At 36.4% G+C, this 18,836-nt stretch overlaps 2 protein-coding genes across 13 annotated transcripts; one reads left to right on the top strand and one right to left on the bottom strand.

Moving 5' to 3' along the window:
* The first annotated feature begins 142 nt into the window (after positions 1 to 142).
* Positions 143 to 4,671, top strand: LOC140769347 (WD repeat-containing protein ATCSA-1). Its single transcript, XM_073110023.1, has 9 exons — positions 143 to 411; positions 1,017 to 1,274; positions 1,365 to 1,524; positions 2,101 to 2,276; positions 3,296 to 3,548; positions 3,739 to 3,893; positions 3,978 to 4,067; positions 4,150 to 4,221; positions 4,365 to 4,671. The coding sequence occupies exons 1-9, from the start codon at positions 262 to 264 to the stop codon at positions 4,422 to 4,424; spliced, it is 1,374 nt and encodes a 457-aa protein (XP_072966124.1). The 5' UTR covers positions 143 to 261; the 3' UTR covers positions 4,425 to 4,671.
* A 421-nt stretch (positions 4,672 to 5,092) lies between these two features.
* LOC140768147 (uncharacterized) lies at positions 5,093 to 18,191 on the bottom strand. Of its 12 annotated transcripts, none has more exons than XM_073108287.1 (20): positions 17,974 to 18,191; positions 16,659 to 16,747; positions 16,180 to 16,437; positions 15,630 to 15,756; positions 15,510 to 15,547; positions 15,197 to 15,290; positions 13,033 to 14,780; positions 12,796 to 12,927; positions 12,575 to 12,647; positions 12,320 to 12,359; positions 12,030 to 12,102; positions 11,645 to 11,710; positions 11,307 to 11,384; positions 10,280 to 10,452; positions 7,693 to 7,739; positions 7,313 to 7,553; positions 6,832 to 7,233; positions 6,256 to 6,343; positions 5,922 to 6,005; positions 5,093 to 5,454 (listed from the first exon to the last, which is right to left on the bottom strand). In XM_073108287.1, exons 3-17 carry the CDS (start codon positions 16,401 to 16,403, stop codon positions 6,914 to 6,916), a joined length of 3,474 nt encoding a protein of 1,157 aa, XP_072964388.1. In that variant the 5' UTR covers positions 16,404 to 16,437; positions 16,659 to 16,747; positions 17,974 to 18,191; the 3' UTR covers positions 5,093 to 5,454; positions 5,922 to 6,005; positions 6,256 to 6,343; positions 6,832 to 6,913. The 12 variants fall into 12 exon arrangements, with proteins under 12 accessions (XP_072964388.1, XP_072964390.1, XP_072964385.1 ...); XM_073108289.1 differs by having other exon boundaries at positions 5,093 to 5,447; XM_073108284.1 differs by having other exon boundaries at positions 5,093 to 5,428.
* Positions 18,192 to 18,836: the final 645 nt, after the last annotated feature.

Raw genomic sequence — 18,836 nt, 5'->3', positions numbered from 1 at the left:
CCAGGAAGCCCAAAGTGAGATGCTTGCAACCATGCTATACATGTTCTTCGTATCAGCTCCGACCGTCAGATAAAGATCAGACGGCTACAGAAAACTGGGTTCTCTCTCTCTTATCGCTTATCACCGTCATCGGATGTTCAATGATCGCAGACTAGTAGAGGAAGAGGGAAGAAGAAGAGGAAGAGAAAAGGAAGAGGTCAGTCAGCTCAACTCGATCCTGGTCGCAGGCTTGAGAAGTAGTAGCGGGATGCGAGGGAGGAGATGTGGAAGGAAGTCAGGGACAGGGAAGACGGCTCTCTACTCCCCGTTTCTTTCGCCGCCCGAGTCCAATCCCGTCGCCTTTCCTCTCTCGATCTCTCCAATCGCAAGGAGATCCTTAGCCCACATCACGGCGCCGTCAACTCTCTTCAGGTCAACATCTCTCTCTCTCTAATTACCAAAAAAGTTGGAGCAATCACTGAAATGTCGTTGGGTTGATCTTTTGAAACTTTGGTGCAAAACTTTGATTTCTGCCCCAAATCGGGTCGTTTCTCTTGCTCATGGCGCCAAATTGGAAGGATTTGGTGATCTTTACGGTCTACAATGAACCAGCGTCCATATCTTTATCCACTTTTCTTTTGATATATAGGGATTTGGATATCAACACTAAATAAATAAAGACAGATCGTCGTAATGATCTTTCACCTGTCCTTTCCCCTCGTGAATGTTGGAATGAAGATAAAAGGACCGATATAAAAGCTTGTTCTTTTTGTGATGATGCTCGAGTCAATAGAGTTTGGCAAGTATATAGTCACTAAAAGATTAGAATTGGGATGTAATCTGTCATTGTAATCTATATCTAATGAACATGCACGGTGAACATTTTCATTTGAAATGTGCCATTTCTCTTAATCATACATGTCCTTCTTTTAGACCCTGATAATTGCGCTACCTCTAGGCATTACAGAAGTGTTGTATTGCTAACTAAGTTTAATTTTCAGACATTTCCTTTTCCCTTAATTTGACATCATAGTCAGGTTGATTTGACAGAAGGCCGATATCTGCTATCTGGAGCATCAGATGGATCCGCTGCCATTTATGATATCCAACATGCAACTGAGTATGACAGCGGTCTGATAGCAAAACACAAGAGCCTCCTTGTTGTTGACAAGCAGCACAGTCATGGTCATAAATTTGCTATATCAACTGCTATTTGGTATCCTGTGGATACAGGGCTGTTCATTACAGGGTCTTTCGACCATTATATCAAAGTCTGGGATACGAATACGACTCAAGTATGTCTTACATTGTTAGTTTATTGTGCAGTTGTGTTCCCTGTGTAAAACTGAATACAGATAGTCTTGTATGTTCTTCTATTTTCATAGGTTGCCATGGATTTTAAAATGCCTGGAAAGGTTTATGGCACATCAATGTCTTCTATAGCAACTGCACATATGCTAATTGCTGCGGGAAGTGCAGATGTTCAAGTCCGTCTCTGTGACATTGCCTCAGGAGCATTTACTCACACTTTGTCTGGTCATCGTGGTTAGTTTCCATTAAAACAAATTGAATAATTAAGTGCTTGCTCCATGTCAAGGACTCAGGATTTCTCTGCCTGTTATTCAATTTTACAGTTCGTTCACATCAAGCATTTAGAGGCATACTAACTAGAAATAAAAAAAAAAAAACCATGTATTAAAAGAGAAAAGAAGGATAACCTCAGGTGTAAACGTTAGAAAAGGCTCGAGGTCATATTTGGAATCAACCATAAAGTTGACCTTACTACCTCTTTATTGAGGATTGATAGGAAATAACAGAATAATGAATCTTCATTTTAACTGCGGCCGTAGAAAATCATTGCATAACTGCAACATTATACTGATATCATTGTTGTCAATTTAATCTTTGTTGGTAATTCCATTGTAGAGTATCAAGCAAATTTTCACTCTCTCATTCTGCTTTTGTCTATCATTTTTTTCCCTGAACCAAAAGAAGAAACATGTTCTACTTCTACATATCAATATTTAAGATTTTTTTCTCATTCTCCATTCCTATTGTAAAGTGTCATTAATTTGCTCATGTAAAGTGATCTTTACATGCTTTGTATGTCTACCATGGCAGATGGTGTTATGACTTTAGAATGGTCTACCTCTAGTGAGTGGATTTTGATGACTGGGGGATGCGACGGTGCAATACGTTTCTGGGACATTAGACGTGCAGGATGCTTCCTTGTTCTAGATCAATCACGGTCGCAGCTTGGAAGGCGGCCCCCTTTCTCTGAAAGTACACCCAAAAAAGTATGCTTGTTCTCCTTGCTCAGTCTCTTTTCCTCTCTGTTTGGATGGCTCTATTTATGTTATTTTCTTTTGATTTTCTTATGCAACTCACTGAGTTCACAATACACATACATGGAGGTCTTTACACAGAACAGTGTCTATTAGACTAGGTGCTTCTCACTAGACTTGGCAGAAGTACCTAAGAATTAACATATTTGGATATCATTTATAGTTGGTCCAGATTCTGCTTCGCTTAGCTATGTCAGCAGAAATTCAGCTATGCTTATGTCCATCCAGGAAACCTTTCTTATTGCTTTTTGTACTCATGACAATAGTATGAATGTTTGTAATTTCAAATCCTCTTCAATGCACTAAATTTCAGGAACTCTTAGTTTGTTACAATGAGAAACATGTAGTGACCATCACCTTTTAGGCTTTATTGACAAATTTTCCACGCTTTTTCCAGGAGGCATCTAGAAAGAACTCCCTCAATGTTACAATTATTCCCTCATTTATATTGCTATCCTTATATGCAGTACAGGAAGTGAAGAGTGAAGATAAATGGTTTTTTTTTTTGTTTTTGTTTTTTTGTTTTGGAGACATAGGAACTCTTTCCCTGAAATTCATCGTTCTTAGTGATAATCAAAGTAACTCATTCAAGTAAACATAATTAGATATACTTGTTGGTCTGCTTCTCTCTATTGCCTGGTTAAATTGATGGGAGGAAAGGTCTGTAGGGATCAGTTAACCTTTTTATCATCCTTTGTCTTGAAATAAAACCAACTTTACTGGCAGCTCATTTAATCTGCACAATCCATCGAAGGGGGAATTCTCTATTATTGTCTTGAATTCACCTGTTGTGAGATATAGTTTCCCTTGTATCTACTCTGGCAGAAAAGGTTGTATCTTATGGAAATATTTTAATGTTATAAAAGCTTTGCATTATAAGTTGGAACATTTTGGTAGCAAGATTATTCACAGAGTGCCTACATGCAGCAATTTGTCTTTCTAAATATCTGCATCTTTTTTCTTCTTAATAGGGTTCTGCAACGTGGACAACTTCAGCAGCGCAATCTTCTTTAGCAAGGAGCTCTAAACTGCAGAACAGCACAGCTCTTGGCAATGGGAAGAAGCAGTTGCATACTTCTCGCAAAAGCCAAATTCTATCAAGAGGACATGCAGCACAGAGATCACATCCTGGGATGTCATCCAGTCACAACCGTGCAACAGCTCATTATGGAGCTGTTACTGGACTTAAAGCAACTGGAGATGGCATGTATCTTCTGAGCTCAGGTTAGGTGTCTCTGATTTATCCTTGGGTCTATTTTGCAACTGGAAGGGTAGCAAAAAATCTGGCTGTCGTTGTATTTATGCAGTAATCAACAGAAGTTGGCTAATATCATAAAACTGGTAATATATATCTCTCATTCCGAATGTCTGGATTCTGGGACTTGCTGATAAGAATAGCTATATGTTCCTTCAGGTTCAGATTCCCGTTTAAGACTGTGGGATATTGAATCAGGCTGCAACACATTAGTCAATTTTGAAGGTATGCGATTACAGACTAGCAAATCATTACAGCTAGCTGTCACTCAGAGTTCATCTCTTGTGTTTGTTCCATGCATGGCGAGTGTAAAGGTGCCTTCTCTTTCTAACTGCTGCTTTTCTTTCTAGTTGGTTTAGCACTGATTATCTATACATATTTTCTCTCTCAATATTTAGGCATATAATTTATGGTCTGGAGTGGCAGTTCATACATTCCGAGGTCACTATGACTTAGTGAACTCTTGCTTCTTTAGCTTGCAGGATCAGGTAATTTTCATAGCTTTATCTTTTACATCAAAATGTATTACTTGCTAAATACTGAATACAGCTTAAGCTTGATGAAATGTAGGAACTGTATACTGGGAGCAACGATAGACAAATACTTGTGTGGTCTCCGACTACTCCGGCTATTGATGAAATGGTACAGCCGCATCTTCCCCTCGTGATTCTTATAACAGTACCAATATAAAAAGCATTTGTTTAGTTATTCATTCTTTTATCCATTATGTTACATCCATCAAAGAACTAAATGTATTGAAGCTGCTGCCCTTCTATATATTGCAGGAAGAGAATGACAGCAAACGGACGGTTCCATCAACTGATCAGGATAATTGGAGCGACTAACAAAAAGTTTTGTTTCCACATCAATAAGCACTGGCGCTTATTCTTCTGTGTGTAAAATATTTGTGCATTTCTCCATGCTGGTTTGTAACTAATGCATGCTGCTAGCTTACTAACCATGTTGGTTTGCTAAGTTTCAAACTGTCTCTAAGAGTTGTCTTCCTGTTCACATGGCAACTGTGGTATGATGAGACGATGTCACTAATTTTTTCATCTTCTATAATGCGTTTTGGACCTAGAATAAGCATAACTTAACTTTTGTATACTTTAGTAATACTTATTTCTCTCTCTCATTATTTTAGACTACAAGTTGAAGTTATTAAATAACAAAGTATTATTTTGTCCTTGAAAACTGAAATAAAAAAGAACGTCATTTCAATCATTATTATTTAATTCTTATCCTCTCTTTTCTCATATGCTTTTTAATGAAATAGTTTCTAAACTCATTTCTTGTTCTAGTTTAAGAGAGTGTTTTTACCAAACTATTATATGTCAAAACCAGATTAGAAGGCCTATATTGTGTGATATTTTAAGGGATATGACAATTTTTATTATCATCTAAAGATGGCGAACTTTTATCCTCAGAGCACTCCCTTTACCATGCACTGCACCTTCTAATAATTCTTCTGCAATAATCGCTGCACCCACTATGTGGTATAGAATCCATCAGAGACATTCAATACTTGACTAGATAAATAACCTTTGCAAACAAATACAATATTTTAGGGTGAGTAGAAAAATTACATAAAGAACAGAAAATTACATCCGTTAAGAAGCCATCCAAAGGTGCAACTTTGGATACAAATACAATATTTTAAGATGAGTAGAAAAATTACATAAAGAGCTGAATTACATCCGTTAAGAAGTTGCCATTCGAAGGTGCATGGAGTACTGCGACAATCTCGCATCAACTTAGCATCAAATCCCAAATATAGTTGACCAGCCTTCCTTCTGCTGTACATGATAACCTTATGGTCACGGATAGCTTGCGTCGGGTCAACTTTACTCTAACACAAACCGGGTCAACTTTACTCTAACACAAACAGATTGTAATTAATAGACACGATCACGACCCATTTATTAAATGAGTAGTGCAATACGACCCATCTAACTCAGTTAATAAATCGTGTTAAACATAACATGATAACATGTTTTAACACAATAGGATAACATGTTTTAACACGATAAGATAACACGACACAAGGCTAGTTATTTCCGGATCTATGTCATACTAAATTTGAAAGCATACACTTAAAAAATGGCACATCAGAAACTAGTATTTACATTAGGCTGCATGATTTTCTTCTATTTTCAACAAGAAAAACCTGACTATTTCTTATCCTAGCCACTATATTACTATGCTGATTGTTATATGTATATATCAACTCTAAGCAATTCAGTTAGAACATTCACGGAAGCAATTCAGTTAGCAAATTAGCACATGACAGAAAATACATAAAATATAAGATAATGACAAGAAAAGTTTCTTGAACCACTTACATCTTCCTTCTCCTCACGAAGTTGTCGCAACCTCTCCACTAATGCTTCTTTTGCTTTATCCATAAGCACCTCAATGTATTTTGACTGAAATTAAGAATAAAATGATGGTGTCAAAGATCACCTAAGATCCTCACAAATTAAATGCATGAGAACAGAAGCACTAAATATGAAAACTCAGGATACAAAAAGGATGAAATGACTAGATAGAATACAAATTAAAGATTAAAATACAAGTCTAAGAGACATGCTACAAAAGTCTGTGTTTGCTATAAAACTGATCAGCATGATTTAAAATCTAGCGTAAATAAAGTTATAAACCACTCTTAAAACTTACATCAACCAACTCTATTGTCCGCTTTATTTCACAAAATACATCTGTATGGCTATGATGCTTCTGAGTTATCAAAATTCTCCACAGTTATCTGCATTCCAATAAGTTCACCAAACCAATAAGAACATTCAACACAAATCTAATTAGCAAGATGCATAAGAAATTTGACGACAAAAACAAAGAAAAGAACTAACTTGTTATACTGGATATATTTTATATATGCATCACCTATAGATCTACCACAAAAGCATTCAATATAAAACTAATTAGATGGATGTTTGGCAGTCAAGATAGGCATGCTTGTGAGTTCAGAAATTCTGAACATTGGACAAAAATGTTCCACAAGACAGGGATATTAAGTGTCAACATAAAATTGGAAGTTATACTTCACAGTTAAGACCAAACCTCATTCTGTAATATACAAAAGAGTTTAAAAGCTATAGCTAAACCAGTAAAGCTATTTTCCACTAAACTAGCGAACACAAAGCATTCGCTAAAGCACCCAAAGATCGGGTTCTAAGCTCCAAAACTGAAACACTACAAATAATTGCAAATAAAAGATAATTTAGAATCTTAGACCTCGCGTGAGAAGATCCGACGGGCGACAACAGTGTGAGGAGATCTGACGAACGACGACAGTGTGAGGAGATTGTGCTGTGGGTCAACAGGTTTCTGATGAGATTTTCTGGCATCGGATGATCCCTGCAGAGCCTCCATAACACAGCCATCTATCACGACCTTTGTTCATGTTCCATCTTACACGGTGCATAGCCACAACTTTTGGAGGGAAAACATCTTGTGCTGATCCTTCATCTCTACTATCGCTGCTCCGTGTTATCTCTCGATCCACACCACATTGTTGGACAGGTGCTCGACTCAAATTAAGTTTATCTTCCTTGCTGTCTCGTGGTTTTGGTTCTGTTTTCTTTAGTGGAGGAGCATGAGCGTTATCGGATACCAAAATGAGAGAGCGATCATCTCCTAACATTTGTTTCAAGGAGGTTACATGGTAGCAAATGTAAAAAGAATAATTGGCTGCATTATATGGAATACACTTTACCAGGATCTGTAGGATTTGCTACTTTAGACTCGTCAATATATAAAGACTGACCATGCATGGGTTGAAATACATCGCCACAGTGATTGGGAACTTTCTTCAGCTGGACAGGAACATTCTGTAATGGAGTCTTGGGCAATGGTGTGTTGATCTTAAGAGATTGTCCCTCATCAATAAGTGAGCCACAAAGAATATGTGGCACCCGGTTCCTGCTTGATCCTTTGTCCACAAATTTTGCAGTAAGCTAAAAACATTAAATTGAATAGATTTTCAGAAACTAAACCAATATTTTGACATCTTTATGCGGACATTCAAAAGGAAGTCATCAGACGCATTATAATAGGTATGGGGAAGATAAAGAACAACTTTATAAGGTTGTTTACCTGAAAGCGGATGGCCAAACCATCTGCACTGCAATAAGCAACAAGACCTGAGCAAACAAAAAGTTGACAACCAAGCTATCAGCATTAACTATCTTTCATATGGATGTTATAAAGGTCAGGTGCATATAATGCAGGAATAATAAGTTAGTCCCAACTTGATTCTGTTAGTTCATTCCCTTATAAAGGTATGCAAAAGCAAAGCAATTGAACTGAAAGGGCTAAGCTATAGATGATGAACACTACTACACTAGAAGATGACCATGAAATATGTGGTAGTTAATTGAATCAAGAAAGGACAACAGTTGGATTACTGATTATATTCTAACTCTCCAACAAACCTTTTAAAAGATGGGAATTTTACTATTTTACACAATTGCCAATGAAAGCTTTCAAAACATCCTAATTGCCACTACATTTTCTGAAATATCATAACTGCCACCAATTTCATTGAGCTCTTTTGGAAATACCATTTTGTCAATTAAATCCAATTAATCACTATTAAAACTAAATTTGGATTAAGAAAAGCTAGTATATAAATTGTTTAAAATGATTCTAAAGAAATCTAGTATTAACTGAGTCATAGTAAAAGAAAAGAAAATCTTTTTTTACAAGAGAAAATAAGTGATAAATATTTTATGATCTAAAGATTCTAGAAAGGGTATTTTAGTTATTTATATATATTTGATAACTTTAATAACTATTTGTTAGGATATTCTATGCATGTTCCATTAAAAACTAATTATAATGGCAATTCTAAAAGAGTCAAGATTTAGTGACAATTATGATTGTTATTGCAATTTTATGTAATGACAAGTTCGTAGACATAAGACACTTTGAAATATATTGAACAATCTATTTTTGATATAAGATTAAGGCACATGACTTAAGAGTACACATGCAAAGAAAATTGAAGAGCGAACAAGAAATCATCAGTGTTGCAAGATAGGTGAGGTGCACACCCTAGCACGAGTTTAACATACAATTTCATATGTTAGCAGGCTTGGGTGCAATAAGTCAACAACACACCCCAACAACAAGGCGGAAATAGGAAAATCTAAAAACCTATTCAAACTTAGAGATTCCTTTGGTGGACTCTTCTAGTATGAAGGAATGATGTTTCTCTAGGGGTGAAAATGGATCGGATACGGATCAGATAGTGCTTAACCCACATCCAGATTCATGGGACCGAATACAGATTCAGATACGGATATTAAATGAATATCAAAATTGAAAATCATATTTTAACTAAACGAATACAGATAATTTTAATTTTCAGATAGAGGATCGGATCTTAAACAAATGCAAATCGAATTTTAAACAAATTATAACCTTTCTTTTGGAGACAATAACACAAAATATTAAGAATTTTAAAAAATATTTTTTTGCATGTCAAAAACATATAAATTTAACAAAATCAATCTCTACAAATAATATAGAATAAGTTATTAGTAAAAATATCAATATTCATTATTTATATAAGTAAACTAAAAAGTATAAATCATTCAAAAAATATACAAATAAACAAATATTCAATATTCGTATCTATATCCGAAAAATTATCCGACCAATATCCATATCCGTATCCAAGATTTTTACTCGTACCTAAATCTGTATCCGTGGTTTTTTTTAAAAATCTTATCCATAACCAAATTCGTATTCAGGTCGGGTAGAAATTTTTTACCCAAAATGGGTCGGGTCGGAATTAATCCAACCCGTTTTCACCTCTATGTTTCTCGCCTCTATTTAAAGGATCCAAAGGCATAGAGGGAGGCATCAAACTCAAGGGAACTTCATATAAATTATCTACAAGATTTAGGATAACTTAAGGAGCATATTTCTATCAATGGTGATAACAATCATCTACATATATCCGAATATTTAAGCTTCAATAGAGGATGACCCAAAAGCATCAGAGGAACTTAACCGACATCATCTACATCGACATCTATCACCACAATAACATGAGGATTGAGAGTTAATCTGTAGTTAATTACGCAAGAATAGTTAATTACACAATTCTTGTTCAAGAGTTTACTTAAACACCTATTTATTAGAATGTCAAGAAAAGTCATAAGTTTGCTTTATCTCTATTGCTTGGTGAAATAAATTGATCGGTTTTGAGTGGGTTTGTGTATTTTTTCCTCTATGCATGAGATGTTTTTCACATTAAAAAATGTCATGCATTTGTTGTGCTTTACTTTTCTTATTCAAACTCGGCTTTTCATTTACTATTCTTATTTGATTATTTACTCACTTAATTAAGTTTGACTTTCTTAGTTTGAGTAGTATTCAAATTTCTATCTCCTACTTAATTTTGGTTTTTAAAGTTTCTAATCCTATTAAGATTATGTTTTCCTGACCCAAATTGATTTTCGGTTTTAGTTTTCATCTTCGACTTAGATATATACTTTCCATCTCTAAAATTAGTCAATCTAGGAACTCTATCCCCCCAACATTTCAAAATTTCAATAATATTTTAAAAAATGTAGCGGCAATTAGGATATTAAAAAAATCATAGGCAACTATGTAAAAGAAAAATATTTGGAAAATTTTGAGATACAAGAGACCAAATAGAAAAAGGAAGTACCTGTAGTTCTTGAAACATGGACACTCCAAATGGCAAATGCCGAACATGGATAATTTAGAAGACCCTGATGTTTCGCTCCAACAAAAGGCCTTCCAGTGACAGGAACATCAGATGCAGCTTTGGACAAGCCGAGAATCTTCAAAGTGCCGTCATCGAATGAGATGATAAGACATCTAAAAGAAGTAGCCCGTGACAAAGAGTTGTTATTAATGAGAATTATGTCCGCCTACTATATAAACATTCAAGCACATGCATGTTAGCACTAGGTGCACAAGACACATGCATACTCAAAACACGTATGAGCATATCAAGGATTAGTTATTTTGGAAACAACAAGATGATGTCCAATTTTTTCCAACTCGCCAAACTAGCTGTCTAGTATCCAAGGGTGAATATGTGTCCTGTGAACCTTGTGAATCAGTGTACAGACATATGACCAAATATACACACACACACACAGATGGGAGTGCAAGAGGGAGAGGGAGGAAGACTCCGATTTTCAACAACATCATGCTGATACCAAAAATATTTCTGGCCTTAGAGCCAGAGGCTCTTCAGTTGAAGCATATTCTTTCACAAAGAAAGGTATAAAATAATGGAATTTGAATTCTTTAAGGACATCAGCCCTTTCCTTACCTTGTCTTCAAACTTAAGACCGCTTTTCGATACTGTCACAAAAGAAAGAAAAAAAGGATTTCCAGTTCCGAATAGAACGAAAATAAAGAAAGTAAAAGGGGAGATGCCGGTAGATTAATTCATTGACAAAACCCATTTCTTCCATTGGTGAGAAAATCGCTCGTTTGACCGAGATGTTAATGCCCATGATCTGCTCGGAATAGTGATGGATTTCATGGCTGACGTCTAAGTGGCATGAATAGGCCGACATGAAATCAAACGGAAATAGTACCTACTCAACTAGCATAATGGAAGATCAACCAATCACTGAAGAGGATCGTAAAAAATTAATCTAAATCCAGATAAGGAAATTAACGATCATATATGTCTATCAACATGAGTAAAAGTTTACCTCGGCTCCTTCAACCAATCCAAACTCAACACAGCTCTTTGAGAAGGATTAAGATCCCATAAAGGACGATATGGATCTCTGCAGCAGAGAATTCATTACTTATAGCTAACAAACAACAAGAAGCAATGGATATAAAGCATTACACACACTGGCAAAAACAGGAAGTCTAAACTTCATCTTTTGTAACACAACCTAGTCAAACAAAAAAGAGCAGGGAATCTGAAAGAGCATTGTTCTAGTAGAAACTCCTTGACCATAACATGAGATAACTAGATAAGTTAAAGGAAAATGGCCAATCCACAACTACTAGAACCCATATATTAGATGTAAATACATACCGTATGTCCCAGAACTTTAGACCTTCATGGCCCCCAGTCACAAATAGATTTGAACTCTCTCCATCACTGCATAATATATAACATACCAGTAAATGTACAAAATTTTATATTTCTTAATTTAGGGAAGGAAAACAACAATTATTGGAAAATCCAAATAATTTGAAAAATAACAACTATTTTCTTACAAATACTCAGCAAGATTCAAATTTTACTGTATGTCATCAGAAAATTCAAGACATCTTTCTAAGTAACAATTAACTTTCATCCAGATAACATACACTTAAATGTTTCTTGGAGAAAAACAAACAACAAATAAAGTTCCTCCTATTTGGAGAAACATGAAATGTGCTTCAACAAAACTATTCTGTGGAGTAGCAACAAGTACCTCTCATATGGAGCCCATGAAAGAGCTCTTATAGGAACTGAGTCAGCACTGAAGCAAATCAAGGGCTTGGAATCTGTAAATTCACAGTAGCATATAAGTTCACTTCTTAAGAACCATCTATAACAATATAATATGTTAGCAATGCAACTGCTCAAAACTATTTTGGATAGATACTGAACGGCAATATCTAAGATAGAAGTGACAGGCTTTACTAGTCCAAAAGAGTCATTTCAGCTGCAGTAAGATTAACAAATAGCATACATGTCACAGAGCAAATATCACTTTAATACCTTGAGATGGAAGATCTGGAGAGAACTTCCATAGCGCTACCTGAAAATAGTATTATGAGCATAATTAAGATTTGTCATAGCAATATCTAAACAGGGATATCAAGTAGCTATAATGCTGATAATTTGGAGGGTTCTTAAATAACAAGTGATGGCATGGGCATCCACACACTACATTACTAGCACAGCCCTAGATCGCAGTCTATAAACATTTTCCAGAACTTGCACATTATGCAGACTTATCTGTGTGTGACTTACCATTCCATCATGGCATCCAGCTAATATCATATTATGAGGGGGATGAGGTGACCACTCAACTGTCAAAGGAACACTGTAATACATTATAGAAACAGAACAGGTAAGATATGGAAAGCCAATTATAATTGTAATTTAGAAAATATACATAGCAAACAAGCTTGTTCAGTTAGCTAAAAAGTTTAACGTTAACAACTTCAAAATGCACATCTAACCGGTTTTACCTTTGTCTGCTTCCACATTTCACCTTTGAGCATCTGAATATTGGTTGCAACTTCAGAAAGCGAGGGTCAATACCCTCACCACAAGTAGAAGAATATATATTCTGGACCATGCTTGGAAGCGGAACTTCCCACCTATATATGAAACAACAGTGAATATGAACTGTATAAATCAGTGTACTGCTATAAATAAAAGGTTAAACGAGAATCAATCTTTTTAAAAAGTGTATATAGACATACACTTCAAGAGTGCCACTCCCCAATAGTACAGCAAGATAGCCCATATGATGTTTACATTCTGATTTGTTTACAACATAAGGTTTCCATTTCACATCCCATGCAACTTTCCCATTATGTGCCAGACACAACATAACCCTTGGTAAAGCAATGTTTTTTGGGATCACAGGACTAGTAAATTCAACTTGATGTGGAACTTTCTGAGACATTTTGTCATTTAAGAGTGTTTCATCCTGACAAGCATTATCATGTGGAGCAATGGTGACAGATAAAATTTTGTCTTCAGTATGTAAAATTGGACATGTACTATTGTTGCAGGAATTTTCTACTTCCTTATTCTCTAATCCCCATTTCTGCTTGTTTGCAATAAGGCCCTCATCTCCTGCTTGATATATGACAGGTGCAGAGTTTTGACCAGATCCAGGCACAAATTTAACTGACAAGCCATTTTCATTGACAACTGACAGAAATTGACTGCTTGCATTGCAATTGGCAGCTGTCCTGGCCTGATCTGCTTGGCATCCAACTGATGATCTATTTACGATTGAAGGCTCATTCACATTTAAAATGGGGACTGGAGATACGACTTTCTCAAATTCAACACCAGAAGAAATACAGGAATTGTTTTCACTTGAAGCTGGTTTCTTTCTAGGTCTCCCTCTACTCCTTCGCTGAGTTGATCTTTCCGTACAATTTATATCAGGTGAAGGACATGACGGCAATGCACAATCAGCTAAAGCAAGATTTACAGGAATAATAGACTCATTCACATTCTCAATATGACTGGTGCTACAACCACTTAAGATAGACGGGATAGATGTAACTTTTCCTAATTCAATATCAGGAGATACTATGCAACTGTTGTTACTCAAAATCGGATTCTTCCTAGGTCTCCCTCTGTGTCTCTGTTGAATTGGTTCCACACAACTTACATCAGCTGAAATGAGCTGCTCAGATTCATCTTTTCCCAGTTCAGCACCAAATGCCGAAGAGCAACCATTCCTGCTTGGAGCTAGTTTTTTACTCGGTCGCCCTCTACGCCTTTGTTTACTTGATTCAGTATTATTTACGCCAGATGAAATAGGCAGGATGCATGTGTTTTTTTGTAATTCAACAGCAGAAGCTATAGAGCAATCTTTTCTGCTGTCAACTGCTTTTTTCCTGGGTCGCCCTCTACGCTGTTTTGGAGTTGATTCCTTGGCATCTACAATACTTGACACTGGCAATGCTACTGCAACTTCCCCTGAATCAACACTTAAAGGAAGAACAAAATCACTTACAAGGGGAACCTGACTGTTATGACATAGAGATGATTCTTCTTCTTTCCCGATCAAATCTTCAACACTTGGAGGCAGTGACTTTCTAGGCCTTCCCCTTGGCCTTTTAGAAGATGATTCCTTGACATCAGTAGAACTCAATATTGGCCTTTTTGTCGATGTCCCTCTATGTTGCAGAAGATCTGGCAGACCTCCAACACTTAAAGAACCCAAAGAATTATCTTGTACTGGTACTTTCCTTGGTCTCCCTCTAGGCCTTGATGTTGGCATCTCTACAACATTTAAACCATCACCTGGTTCTTCTCTAACTAGCTCCTTTTTAGGCCTCGTCTTGGCTCTATGTTTTGCCGGTTGGACATCCACCTTGTCGACCAGAGTTACAAGGCACCAGATTTGAATGGCACCCCTTCCAGTCAAGGGGGCACCTATCTTGTGATAAGTAGATCCAGGAGAGTGAGCAGCTACTGCAAGATACTGCAGAATTAAAAAAGTTTCCCAAGTCAATTAGGAGAAAATCAATGTTACACTCCAAATTTAATGTTGTTAACCAAGTAGAAAAAGATTAAAAATAATTCACAAAACAATGCAACATCTTGTGAAGGAATCTGTTGAAGCAGTTGTTTAAATTATGATAGTTCATCTTCAGGAGAGATCTTCCTGGAATCTATTTGATATGGATTTCTGATACCATAGATGTTAATGTCTTTCAAGCCACATTTTCCATTTATTTGATTACTTGCATATTTCCATTGTAAAATTCTTTAAAAAGGAATTGAATTTTACTAAAGTAACATAAAAGGAGACATTGTATTTTCAGGTAAAGAAAGTATCTAATAGCACATAACCCTACACAAAAAGAAGGCTAACCATGGAGATGGATTAGTATCTACCTCACAACTAATGGTAGACTCATGGTTGTCCTGCATCCTAGGGCACCAATCCATAGCCCATACATCTCCTCCAGCATGCAAGACAAAATCAGTGCTGCAAAAGATCTACAAGTTTTATCGCATACTCAAGTTGCAGCTTATATATTCTCATATTGAAAAGCATAAAGATGAGTAATACTTAATTGAGTTATGCAACTCAAGAGAAAATATGATAAGATGTTTAAGCAAACAAAAATTTGAATCAAAGCAATCTTTTTGTTGATTTAAAAAACAAAACTTGTAGATTCTTGCCTTTATGTCATAGAGGGAATACCTGTCAGAGCATTTCAATTTGTCAGGTGACTTTTCAATCTGCATCAGTTTGTTAAGCCAATAATCAAAATTAGTTAAACACGGTTAAGAACACTGGAACAGAGTACACCGGAAAATCAACCTCAGGAACAGCTGCAGATGAAAACTGAGGTAGACATATCTCACTATTGAGGTCTTTCACTTGACCACATGCAGTGTCATGAGAAAAGCTGATAATTTTTGGCTCATAATAGAAATGCTTCCATTCCCTGAGAAATAAAAATGAAAATTACCCAATATTAACTAACAAATAAACAATATTCGAATAAAACATATAATTTAAAAGAATTGATGAAATATTTCGCTTTGAAACAAGACGAAGATTTACTGTCTCTTTATGTTGTCCAAAAGAACAAATAATGCTATAAACCACCAAACAGTCACTAGAACACCATAATAGCACCCATATATTAATTTCTTTACTAATTTAACTTGCGAGTTGACAAAATCTAAACAAGATAAAAATCCCGGTTTACCAATCTACTGATTTAGGATCCTCCAATTCATGCCTATCAGTTCTCCAAGTAGAAATCAGTTACCAGTCATCAGTTTACGAAAATGTTTAACAATTTGGTCTTTTTTGTGTCAAACTTACTAAATTCTCAACCGATATGAAGGTAAAGTACGCTCACTTTAAGAATGTGATCATGGAGGCGAAGCGCTTGATCTCGCCTGCCTCAAAGCTAGGCTCATTGGACTCTCCACAAAGAGCTGCTATCTCACCACACATGGAGAAAAAGTTCTCCACAGAGTAATCAAACGAGGAGACTTCGACTCCACCTCTACCCGGATCTTCCTGCTTCGATCCCTCGCAACGTAATCCTTCTTTCTCGCTGCGATTCGTGGCCTCCTCCATTATTGAGCAAAACCCTAGGATATAGCTTTGAAAACTATAAAAATAACAAGTGAAAACACCGTATTAAATATAAATCGATACAATACTCAATTCAAAGAAATGAAGGCAATAGTTTAGAGATTTATTGCCATAATTTCATCCTTATAAGTTTAAGGCTAATAACAAATAAGCAGAATTCGCCATAGCAAGCTCAAATTATCCATATTAGTAGACACCAATTGAAAGGAACCAAATTGACTGAGAAATACAGGATACCTTACTCTACAATATCCTTGAGATCATTGGAGGATGGATTAGTGTTCCCACCCAGATCAGCAAGAAGATAAGCAGAGATCAGCTTTATTCTGAATAAAATCAAAAGCCGTGAGAGTCAAAAACATTCATAAGTCTATAATGATGATGCTGAAAAGCGAAAATAATTGAAAGTTTTATCTACTAGATAAAGTTCATCTGTATAGCATATTAATAATAAAGTAGCCATGTTAGCGAAGAAAAGGAATAGTCAATCCTTAATAGGGAAACCCGAGCACGAAAAAGTACAAATTGGTACAATATTTTGCACCAAAATGTCATCCGGAATGATGGCATATAGAGAACAACCTAAGCATGTCATGCATCCATTTTTTACTTACTTCCTTTCAACATGTCTCCCTATGTTTGCTCGTGAGGAATGGAAAAATAGCTAAGAGAATACAATTCTACAAGAAGAATCCTTTCTCTCTTTTGAAAAAGTTTGTGCAACCAACTTCGCCATTGGATTGTTTCACATACTATATAAAAATACGTGCTGCTTTGATTATAACAAGAAAAACAAAGAGAAAATAACCTCGTTCAACTCTCAGTCCCTTCACCTCCGATCAAGAAAGTGACTACAAATTATAACTGATATTTTAAAAACAATGTCAGGACGATTAAATAACTCAATGCTCACATAGTTAATATGATAAGTAAATCCAGCACTAATCAAGTAATCTTAACATATAACTCGATGTGCACACATTAACGACCAGTATGATTGTAATAGTCAAAGTTTTCGTCAATCTTTATGATTACTTATGTAATTAGAACCCAATTTATATTTGCTATTCATCTTAAAACCTATATATATGACTAGAAAACCGAGATCTTCTATCCAACAAAAAAATAAAGTAGGCAAGAGTTCGTAGGAGTACCTCGACGGTGGGTTTGCAAAACGAGTTCTCGAAGCCGGAGAGAAACGAGTATTTAGCCCTCTATAGGGTTTCCGGAGAGGCCAGTGCAATTACATTTTACACCTTATATATTCACGTATTTATTATGCACACCATACATTTTCAATATTTACGCTTTTCTCTGGAGATTAGATTATTGGGCTTGGGTCAGGTCCAAATCCGGGAAGCCCAAAGTGAGATGCATGCAACCATGCTATACACTCAAACCGTCGGATAAAGATCAGACGGCTACACCAAACTGGGTTTCTCTCTCTCTTATCGCTATCACCATCATCGGATGTTCTGTTCGCTAATCGCAGACTACAAGAGGAAGAGGAAAAGCAAGAGGAAGAGGAAGAGGAAGAGGTCAGTCAGCTCACCTCGATCTTGGTAGCAGGCTTGAGAAGTAGTAGCGGGATGCGAGGGAGGCGATGTGGAAGGAGGTCAGGGACAGGGAAAACGGCTCTCTACTCCCCGTTTCTTTCGCCGCCCGAGTCCGATCCCGTCGCCGTTCCTCTCTCGATCTCTCCAATCGCAAGGAGACCCTTAGCCCTTAAGTCGATCGATGTGTAAGTCGAGTTCCAATTGTCGAACCTATTGATCGAGAAGCGATTTTACGATTAACGCCATACCTTTGAGCTATTTATAATTTGACTTATCTTTTTACCTATAATTTTCATTCGAGACCCGACTATTTAATTTAAAGGAAAGTTACTAAAATACCCCTAATACTGTAATACAGCTTAGCCTAACTACTACTAATTAACTTTACTAAAATGCCATTAAGAAGCAAAAGCGGGTTGCTTTCGATTCTCTGGTCTCATCCAAACTAATCACGCTGGCGGAGGCGAAAATAGCTTGGAAGAAGTTTAGATTTTATAATAGTACTTTAGGCCAGCGTATCTTTTCTTTTTAAAGAATAAGAGAGTACTCAAAAATTCTGCTGATATCAGAGGCTAAAATGTCTACCAAGGGTAGGACTTTCCCAATTGCAACCGAAACTTGTTGAGTTAACAAGACAAATGTCTTTAGTGAGGGTTATCACTGTCCAAGGAGGATGGCAGACGCAAATTGAGAAAGTTGACAATGAGAGGGAGCCAACCCGGCAATGGATGGAGAGCAGAGCTTCTTTTAGATAAAAGGCCTTGGCCATCAGTGACAAGTTGAATGGAGCTTATCAACTACTACGAGAAAGACGAGCGCTGGTGGGAGAGCGGAGAAGGAACCTTGCATCACATAGGAT

This window comes from Typha angustifolia, chromosome 10, assembly GCF_048772165.1.
Source record: "Typha angustifolia cultivar Huaian chromosome 10, ASM4877216v1, whole genome shotgun sequence".
Lineage (NCBI taxonomy): Eukaryota > Viridiplantae > Streptophyta > Magnoliopsida > Poales > Typhaceae > Typha > Typha angustifolia.
Note: the sequence above shows the minus strand (reverse complement) of the source record. Positions and strands in the feature narration are given on the sequence as shown.